The sequence below is a fragment of the Macrobrachium nipponense genome, chromosome 5 (assembly GCF_015104395.2).
Source record: "Macrobrachium nipponense isolate FS-2020 chromosome 5, ASM1510439v2, whole genome shotgun sequence".
NCBI classification, from domain to species: Eukaryota; Metazoa; Arthropoda; class Malacostraca; order Decapoda; family Palaemonidae; genus Macrobrachium; species Macrobrachium nipponense.
The window spans coordinates 74,700,766-74,712,225 of NC_061107.1; the positions used below are offsets into that span (position 1 = coordinate 74,700,766).

General features: G+C 34.5%; 1 protein-coding gene across 5 annotated transcripts in view; it reads right to left on the reverse strand.

The window, feature by feature from the left end:
• LOC135215410 (unconventional myosin-IXb-like) overlaps positions 1-11,460 on the reverse strand; it is a 433,647-nt gene that overhangs the window by 79,685 nt on the left and 342,502 nt on the right. For 2 of the 5 annotated variants that reach the window (XM_064250014.1, XM_064250016.1), the window contains one exon: positions 7,955-7,999. The exons of 2 other annotated variants lie outside the window; for them this stretch is intronic. In XM_064250014.1, coding sequence (XP_064106084.1) covers positions 7,955-7,999 — 45 coding nt within the window. The remainder of the gene's footprint in view (positions 1-7,954; positions 8,000-11,460) is intronic. One more of the 5 variants, XM_064250017.1, reaches the window with a different exon arrangement.

An 11,460-nucleotide genomic window follows, 5' to 3' on the forward strand; every position in this document is an offset into this window, starting at 1 on the left:
GCATCATAAGATCATTCACAGATGTAAATTTTATGGTTTATGAAATGGTGAAAACGAAACTTATATTAACGTATTGGGATATTCTGCAACAAAAATGGTCCAACGCTCCGATAGGGAAGAGGATTTTGTAAAGAAAGTTTTCTCATATTTTGTAAAGAAAAAGTTGCCATATTTTATAAAGAACAAGTTGCCATATTTTGTAAAGAACAACTTGCCATATTTTTTCAAGAAAAGTTGCCCTATTTTCTAAAGAAAAAGTTGCCATGTTTTGTAGAGAACAACTTGTCATGTTGTTTAAAGAAAAAGTTGTCAAATTTTATAAAGAAAAAGTTGCCATATTTTGTAAAGAAAAATTTGCCATATTTTGTAAAGAACAAGTTGCCATATTTTTTAAAGAAAATTTTGCCAAATTTTGTAAAGAAAAAGTTGCCATATTTTTAAAGAAAAAGTTGCCATATTTTGTAAGGAAAAAAAAAATATATATATAAATATATATATATATATATATATATATATTATATATAGATATATATATATATATATATATTATATATATAGTAAAGAAAAGTAGCCATATTTTGTAAAGACCAAATTGCCATATTTTGTAAAGAAAAGTTGCCATATACATCTTGGCTTCTACTACCAATAGCTTACTAATGTGATTACTAATTAGATATGACACTATCAACAAGTTAATTTCTAAGCTGTGTCATTAGCAAATATGAATGAGCGAAAACAAGAATTAACGAGGAAGAGTTGGGAAATTTCAAAACCACTGTTTCTTATTTTCTCTTTGCTTGGCCATTCAGTTCCAAAGCGCCCGAAGCAGTGAGAGCCAACACGAGAAACAATGTGATAGATTAAAAAAAAAAAAAAAAAAAAAAAACACTTTCTAACAACATTCTTTCGGTTATTCGTAAACAATTGTACGTGCGGTGCATTATGTGGATCCGATTTGCCGAAAAAGCTGCCCCATAATAAACAGTATTCACAAAGAACTTTTCTTACAAAAAGATCATTTTACGATGAATATCGATATAAGTTACGAAGAAAGGACAGCTAAACGAGCTGACAGAAACAAGATTATCATTGAATAACTTTCCATTTAACAAAACATTATGCTTACTGTTCGTATGACTAGAGAGAGAGAGAGAGAGAGAGAGAGAGAGAGAGAGAGAGATAAAAACCAATAAGATGAAACTTTCCTATCTCATAAACTGCTCCAATTTATGTCAATATACTCAGCGAAGAAACGAGAGACAGTGAGAGAAGGAAGGCGACCTAAAAAGAATAAAAATAAATACATGAAAAATAAAGATAAATGGTGTTCACTGAGATTAGACCCATGTTCTACCGAATCCTCGACAGCAGGGGACCAATAACGGAACTCTGTGATTTAGCAGGAGGTTGGGATTCCCTGAGAAGGTCCTACAGAGCCTGAAGATCTCAAAGACAAGACTGTGGCTGATGATGATAACTTATATTCGCCTTCACTAATGTTTCAAGTTCATGATGATGGCAGTGATAAGTGGGGTGACGGATGCCAGGCTGATGATAATGGGGATGAGGAGGATGATAAAGAGGAAATAAGGCACATGACGATGAGAACGGATAGGACGGATATAGGCTGAACATTCTTGCTGAAATATTGTCAATGTGGACAAAAGAGAGAGAGAGAGAGAGAGAGAGAGAGAGAGAGAGAGAGAGAGAGAGAGAGAGAGAGAGATAATAGGCATTCATTTTGTCTATTCATTCGTCATCAATAAAAATGTCTGGCATGATTTTTTTTTTTTTTTTTTTTTACGAATATTTATGTAAGATTTAAGTTACAGTTACAAAATGTTTGGCATGATTTTAGTTTTGTTTTTTTGTTTTTACGGATATTTATGTAAGATTCAAGTTACAGTAACAAGAAACGCTTTTACGAACTTTGATATGTAAATTAGGGTCCACAGGTAAAATTTTCAAATGTCTGTAAAAATATCTCATTTTAGATAAAAAAAATATTAGGATCCAACTCCAAATGACCAAAATCGGATCACAGTCCAGTGCTTTACCTCAAATAAGGATCAAGGCCCAGCAGCAAATGACCCAAACTTGGTATAGGATCCAGTCAACATCTGAACCAAATTTGCATAAAGTCACGGACAAAATTACCCACATTTCGATCTGCAGCCTGATGCCGGACAAACAAAGTCCTCTCTTAAAAGACCAACGTCAGATCAGGTTAAAACAAGGTAATCTCCTAAAAGACCAATGTGAGAACAGGTTCAAATAAAGTCCTCACCTAAAAGACAAATGTCAGATCAGGTTACAATATCCAAAAGACCAATGTCAGATCGGGTTACAAACAATATCCTCTCCTAAAAGACTAATGTCAGAACCGGATAAAGCAAGGTCCTCTCCTAAATGATCAATGTTAGAATCGGGTTAAGCAAAGTCCTCTCCTAAAAGACGATGTCAGATCAGGTTACAATGTCCTGTCCTAAAAGACCCATGTCAGATCGGGTTATAAACAATGTCCTCTACTAAAAGACAAATGTCATAAAATATTTTTTAAAGAAAATTCATCATAACCGATGGCGCTGATCTAAGACAACATGTGATGAAAGAGGGACTTAAAACGTATAAATTACTTGAGGATTGTAATTCTTTATTCAATTACCTTCTCTTTGGGTGGGAAAAGTTGACCAAAGTGAAAATCAACATAGCATTTCTGGGATCGGAGCTACTGATGAAATTCCCAGTCACGTAAAAGCACTCTTTCCTAGATTTTAGTCATGAAATTCACCCAGTTTGAAAGGTTCTACTGTTTTGCCACTGCCTTTAATTTTATTAAGCCATTTACTTATAAATACTTCAACGACTTGTCTCCTTGTCTTTCTCTAAGTACATACATATACAGGAGTTTACGACACAAATTTCTTCTCACAATCTATCTATCTATCTATCTACCAATCTTTTATGCTTTTTCACATATCCTCAGTTTTCTTAGGAGTGAACGAAATTTAAAAAACATTCTATGGTATGGGAATGGAATGTGTGATTTTGGCATAAAGCCAAGCATTGGGACCCACAGAGTCATATTCTATGATATAAATTCGTTATTGTATAATAATGAAGATGCTATTTTGGCAAGATTTTGTTTTGTTCAAATTAATGAGAAGCAGATGATGGAATTTTATCATGCGAGTACTTGGTTTATTTGTAGTTATGTTATGTATTATTTCATAGTTTTCATTGCCTTTCGTGGCTTTTATGTGTTTCCTTCTAAATTTGTATCTAAAATATGTATGTGAGATATGAAATAAAGTTTAACTAAGTAAAGATGAACTAAACTGAACTGAACTGAACTGAACTGAACTGATCTATCTATCTATCTATCTATCTATCTATCTATCTATCTATCTATCTATCTCTCTATCTATCTAGCTATCTATATATATATATATATATATAAATATATATATATATGATATATATATATATAATATATATATTGGTGTCACACAACTTCTCCATTTAATTTTTTCCAGAATGTACAAATAAAACATACAGCAGTAGGCCTCCTGATTTTTCTTTACTTTCTCTTCTAGTACGTGTATTATATTAAACAGAGAGAGAGAGAGAGAGAGAGAGAGAGAGAGAGAGAGAGAGAGAGAGAGAGAGAGAGAGAGAGGCGTAGTGCGCCTCTGGGCAATCACAAAAAAATATAAAAGGGAGTAAATGGTTCAGGTCATTACGCCAGATTGTATCAGTCCCCTGCAATGGTAATTTGTACTTACCATCATACTTTCCCCTCGTCAATCTCTCTCTCTCTCTCTCTCTCTCTCTCTCTCTTGCATACTCACACATATACACACGCAACCTTTGTCTCTCCATATCAATCTATAAATAAGCCTCTCGTGTTTCATCAGATGTTCCATCAGATCTTTCTTTAATAAGGGAACGCCAAGGGGAGATCAATTCTCAGCCAACGACATCTCATTTGCTAAATAGAAGATATTTCATGCCACTGCTCTAATTTTCCAGCGTCAAGGAATGATGTAGAATTCATAACCCCAGTGATATTATAAAATGACACGGGAGTTTTTTTTTTTTTCTTTCTTTTTTTAGCAACACTGCGTGCTTTAGATTATAGAGCGACATAACAAGATGACAAGTGATTTTCCGAGTGTCAGATAACATTTATGCTTCCAAGTAATCGTCGGGTACAACGAGAGAGAGAAAGAGAGAGAGAGAGAGAGGATGGTGCTGGAGTAACATAATTATTTTTTTTATAGCCCGTGAAATATATCATTTAACCAGTTGTCAGAGCGTCGACTGTAAATGAAAAATGAGATCCATGTGAAATGATTTATCATGTTATAAATCCTAGAAGCAGCAGATGCGAATTTTCAACACCAACAGTCTGCGGGCAATGAACTTCACGTTCAAACTTCTTCACCGTCCAGTCCGCGAAGTCAAGAGGCTCTCTATGAAAGAATGCAGAAAACAGCGTCTTTTTCCAAGTTTCTGGAGGGTTTCGTAACGACCACAGGGCGCAAACTTGCTCTCCCAACAGTTTTTTTTTTTTATGTAAACGTTACTTTTAATGGTTATGGGTACAATGGATTAACTTGCATTTTAGTGGGAAAAAGAGGTGAATGATAAAGAAAGCAAGAAAAAGATGTATAAATGGACAACAATGGTTCGAAAATCATACGAGACGTAAATAAGCCAAGGAGAAGTCGACAGGAGGAGTTGGAAAAGAAACAATAATAATAAATAGGAAAAATGAGACACGTCAGAACGAGAAACAAAACAAGAAGAGATGAAATTTGGAGGAGGAGGAGGAGGAGGAGGAGGAGGGAGGAAATGTGGGCGGAGAATTAAACGAAGAATAAATGTGCTGACGTCATCAGAACATAATTTATCGTTGTTGGTCACGTGAGGGCGAGGCGTCTCCTGTTACTCTCCACAAGGTCGGAGGTTCTCCTCCTTCTCCTTCTCCTTCTGCTCCTGCTTCTTCTTCCTCGGAAGCTTAATTGCTTTCGTCGCCTCGTCTCACCTCGGGAAGGTCTCGCCAAACAGGTACATCAGTGTCTTCATTAACTCCTATAGTTATCCAACGATGGCCCGATTGCCGAGTCTCACGTTACACAAGCTGCAACGTCTCGTCGTTCGTGCGTCAGGGACAGTGGATAATCTTATATTCTTATAATTTCCTAAATAGAATGAATATCTAAACCTTACCGCTGTAGTGAGCTGTAGAAAAACGTATAAGTCACATTCATAAAACCAACACTCGTAGAAAATGGTATCGGCACTGACAGTTCTTCAAATGGAAATTACTTTAAATTACTTTATCATCTTATGAGCTGTTGGTTGCTTCTTAAAATCTTATAAGAAATAGCATTTAACTTTTATTTTGAGACTTGAAATACTTTGCGTTTTTAAATATAAAAAAGGCTAAAAGGCTATCAGTATCCAGAACAGTCCTATAACTAAAGCGTAACTGAATCAAACCTACTAGATTTGAAATGGTAAGTAGTATATGGAGACATATGAACATAGCAAAATTATTATCATTATGAGTAACTTTCAGCGCCTGACATTTGACATAGGATGAAGACTAAAACAACACCACAATCATTTATGATCGTACTTCCCAACTTAACTCCTTTTCCTAAGAGAAAGAGAAAACAAGACAAAGCTACTGTTCAACAAGGAATCCAAATATGGGGGAAGAGTCCATTCAAGATTACGGACCAAATCATACACAATAATGATAAAACGAAACTTAAGAGTTAAGACCCGACCAATAACTACAGCATTAACTGCATTTTTATCAGCATCTCCTAATGTCTAACCTAATTAAAAAAAAAAAAAAAAAAAAAAAAAAAGGGTCTCCTGAAAAGACCTGGCTGCGAGGTTGCCCAACGGCATTTTCTTCAGAAAGAAGCCAAGGACTGTAAACTGAATTGAATTGAATAGTGCCTGGCGAGAGGCTAGTTGACTGGACACTCCTCCCATCCTGTGAGCGGCGTAGAATCAGTAAATGATACACATACATAGCGCACAATGGGGTTGGGTCACAGTGGAACAATTCGTGTTGTCTATACTGGGCTTAACATCAAAGTAGGTAGGCTACACTTCGAACGAAACTCATGTGTATACTGCACATTTACATTCGAACAAACCGTGCTGTCAATACTGGGCTCTAAAGTCAAAGTAGCCTACACTTCGAGCTAAACACATGCGTATACTGTACATTGACACTTGCATAAGCTGTGTTGTCAATACTGGGCTCTAAAATCAAATGGATACACTTCGAGCTAAACACATGTGCATAAAGTACATTTACAAACACATGAGGAAAGAAGGAAGGATACTCCCTCCAAGTGTTACAGGTCTGACTTTGAGCGATAGAAATAATATAATAAGAAAAAAATTACATGGGGTCATTCGACAACCTTTCGCCAACCTGTAGCTATATTCATCTCGCAATGTCTTTAGTTCGGATTCATTGAAGGCTTATTTTTACCATTTTCTGCCAATTACGAACCGAAAAAATAAATAAATAAATAAATATATAAATAAATAAATAAATAATAAAATAAAAAGAGAGGAGTGAAAAGATCGGAAGAGTAATAATATACTATTGCTGACATACTGATTAAACAACATTCATTGAAAATCCATTTAGCGTCCGTTGATTCAAGCACTGAATTAGGCACTTAATAGTGAGAGGACTGCAGTGCTCAACCGATGGTAAGGAACTAGAGTCACAGGGACAAGAACTGGATATTAATGAGCATTTGTGGCTTAATATTTTGAGTGTATATATATATATATAGTATATATATATATATATATATATATATGCTTTAAAAAATCACAGTAGATGAACGTGACTTCATTAAATAAGCGAATACCACAGGAAAATGATAGGCAGAAGTCCAAGCGCTTTCGTCTTTTACTAAGACACTGTCAAGGTATTCTTGATTTTTTTTGTTTACCTGATAACATTCTTTCCAACAGTATTTCATTGGTTCCTTGACAATGTCTTAGTAAAGACTAAAGCACTTGGATTTCTGCAAATCATTTTCATGTGGTATTCGCTTTTATATACATATACATATATATATATATATATATATATATATATATATATATATATATATATATACATATATATATACATACATACATACATACATACATAAAACTGTAAAAGGTCGCTCCCTTTTCGAATAAGGTTAACAAACAAAATAATCAGGATTACTACTATACGATGTCCCCTTATAATATGAAATCTTAAAAGCTCATATATAGTATACTTCGACCGGATATGAACTCTTCATCATGGGCAGCGTACCTCAATCAATTCTCGCAACAAACAACATTATGCATGCATTCCTCCATATACGTCTATTAACTACCAAGTCTATACCAATAATTCATACGGGTAATGTTTTCCCCTTGCCAAGGCTTATTCCTTAAAAAACATGTTTCGTTTATTTACAAAAAGCCGATCATCAAATGAGTCGACCAAGCTAGATAACTGTGGTCGTAAGAACATCTTAAATGATAGCCACCTCTCTACTTCCCTTTCGAAAAGTTCTTTGCATTTCCATTTACGTACATTTTGTCCTCTTGTTTATTTTTTTACGGTGTCGAATAAGCATTTTTCAATTCTTTGAGTTATTTGCATCGAGGGTGATTTTCTCACTGGCCTCCTGTTTTAGCTAAGTATTAAAAGGCTGTCCTCCTCACCTTAACATCCGAAATGGTGAGAGACATACCTGATACTTTGCTGTAACAAGAAGGCAATGATAAATTCACCATCGTTGAATATAACTCGAAAAAAAGCAAATTCGACACATCGCTGACAAAGGGACAATTTGTCTGCTGCAAGATTAAGCTCTAATCTACAGAGCACAAACTACAAAGTACGTGAAGACATACTTACGGTCTTGGGAGAGCAAAGGACCGATCAGCGTACCTGCAAGAAAATCTACAATTTAGTTTAGCTACCCCATCTTCGTACATTTCTTCAACATATATAATAGACATAAATAACTCCTCTTCGTACATTTCTTCAACATTTATAATAGACGTAAATAACTCATCTTTGTACATGTCTTCAACATTTATAATAGACATAAATAAATGTATCTACATATCTGACTCTAAAATAATATGAAATATAACATTATACAGAATAAATCAGAAATACAGGAATGAAAGGAGAGGAAGACCAAAAAGTAAACAAACAATACGAATATGTCCAAAGAAGAGGAACATCAACGCAACAATAGAAAGTGAGCTCAACGGGGTGTAAAATCAAGTGGCCTAAAATTAACCAAAAACTATACATTTAACATGAACAATAACTTTTTACTCAAAATCATTGTCTTTCGATGGTTGATACAGGTTGTATATGTATGTTGTGTCTATGATATATATATATATATATATATATATATATATATATATATATATATATATATATATGATTATAATCCCTTTAGCACGGGATTAATTTATCTTACATATCCACAGGTGAAAAATAAGAGACAGGCTGTAGGTCCTGACCGGTTTCGACTTTATTTCCAAGCCATTAACGAATCTTTTTCCTCCTCAAGTGTGAACTTTATAGAGGGATTTAGCGAATTTAATCTAATTAAAAATCGGTTCACATCCTCACACAAAGGCCATACACAAAATATGTCATCGACATACCTACATATTTTACCTGCGAATGTTCTTTGGTTTAGGTATGTCGATGACATTTTGTGTAAGGCCTTTGTGTGAGGATATGAACCGATTTTTAATTAGATTAAATTCGCTAGTTCCCTCTATAAAGTTCACACTTGAGGAGGAAAAAGATTCGGTTTTGTATTTTTTAGATGTAAGTGTGCATAGACTGGGTAACATATTTAAATTTTCGGTTTTTAGGAAACCTACAAATGTATGTTCTTACATTCACTTTTACTCCAATCACCATTTGAAAGTTAAACTCTCTGTATTCTCTTCCATGTTATTAAGAGCTTTAAGAATTTGTTGTCCTGAACTTTTAGAAGACGAGATTACCACGATTTATGATATTGCTTTTAAATATTTAGTTGATGTTGCTTTAAGAAAGACTAAGAAAACATTTTATGCAGTGGACCATGTACAGGCTTTTGACCCTAGTAATTTGCTTGTTTTACCTTTTGAACAGGTTTCTTTCTTTGCCAAAAATGTTTAAAGTTTTTAATGTTAATGTTTTTAGTAACACTCAGTCTGTAAGAACAATTTTAATAAGGAACTCTCCACATTTACAAACGGGTTGCATTTACGAAATTCCATGCAGAGATTGTGATAAAAAATATGTTGGTCAATGTGGCAAACTACTGGCATCAAGATTAAATCAACATAAATATTGTGTACGTGTAGGAAGTACATCGAGTGCTCTCTTTTTACATGTGAATAATTTTAATCACGCAATTAATTGGAACAAGTCAAAGGAAATTTTATTTTGTAGAGATATGAAAAGAAACATTACAGAATCTAGTATAATAAAATATAAGTCAAGTAGTGTTTTTAATATTAGCAACGGACAATATAAACTAGATAACTGGCTTACGAAATGTATTGTTGACAACACCGTAACTATGTAATTGACTGCTTAGTAGTTCCATTTCCATTTGTTGTTGTCCTTTAAGTGTAATTCTAGGCTGTGGACCATTTGCTTCTTGACTAGGCTGTTTGACTGTTCTGTATTTTACTTTTTTGTTTTTATGTTTACCTTTGATACTTCGAAGCTATTTTTCATTCTTTTATATATTGTACCCTGATGAGGTGTATCAAGAATACACGAAAGCGCTAGGTACTGCTGCTTTTCATTTTTCCCTGCTGGCTCTTGTTATACATATATATATATATATATATATATATATATATATATATATATCTATGTATATATATATATATATATATATATATGTATATATATATATATATATATATGTATATATATATATATATATATATATATATATATACGTGTGTGTGTATAAATATTTCTTAATAAACAACATCAATTCAGTTTCAACTTTGTAATCATTCCAAGGAGTAAGTCATGCAGATGCATTTATACTCATTCCTAATAATGTACAAATTATATCAACGTAATAACTCTTTCTATACATAAAGTTTAAGGTTTTAGAAATACAAATGAGTGTTCCAAATAAAGTCATTAGGTGGTCAGAGGACTTTCCAGCGTGACGTCAAACCAGCAAGACAAAGCATCGTAGATTAGAAGCAGAAATTCCAAGGAGAAAGACAAATAAAAGTTCATCTCTCTCTCTCTCTCTCTCTCTCTCTCTCTCTCTCTCTCTCTCTCTCTCTCTCTCTCTCTCTCCGACCTGGTCCGAGTGCCAGCGGTAACGCGAGCGTAATAATAAGATGACCTAATATAGATCAAAGTCTTCGGGCTTCTCCTTCTCGGGGGTAATTGCTGCGGAGGAAAACGGGGGCGGGGGTGGAGGGGGAAGCAAAAGGAGAGGAGACAGATAAAGCGATAAATAACTTCGGGCAACACGTTTCCGAATACCGTGTTCCTCACACGGCAGGCAAATATATGAAGGCATATGGTTTCCCAAACAATGGTTGTTGCTATTTCTTTATGCAAAGCGAAAAACGAGTGATTAAACATAAGGTGTCAGAATTTCTAATGATACACACACACATACATACATATATATGTGTGTGCCTATATGTGTATATGTGCTTAAAAATCCCATTAGATGCACGTGACTTCATTATATACGCGAATACCACAGAAATACAACAGGCAGACAGTCAATACCAAGCTCTTTATCTTTTATTCAGGCAATGTCGAGGCACAAAAAAAATTTAACTGTATATGGTATTCCTTTACACACACACACACACACACACACACACACACACACACACACACACATAGTATATATATATATATATATATATATATATATCTATATATATATCGATGTATGTATGTGTGTATACACTAAAAAAAAAAAAATTCTGAAATTGAATGAAACCGATCAAAAGTAAACCAATAATTATAATTTGTTCTACCATCAGCACACACACACACAAACAACTAGCACAGACCAAGCGAATGAGAAACAGAAACTGATTGATTGCTGGTATCTGGCGTCACAACAGAATGTTGGAGAAGCGTTTACGTGAGCATGCCCATGCACGTACGTTGCCGTGCAAGTTCACATGTTTCTCGGCGGCACGGTTCTTGCATACAAATTCTACACAACGGGGCTGGCTGCTCAGTGAGAGAAGAGGTGGATGCAAATATTCCTGTCTGTTCCCATCTGACAGTTAAACCGCCATTTGTAAACATTATTCCCGTCTGTTGTCGATAAAACCCTTGTGATCGAAAGCTGAAAAGATTACAAATTCTGTCCCCGCCAAAAATGTCACAATTAA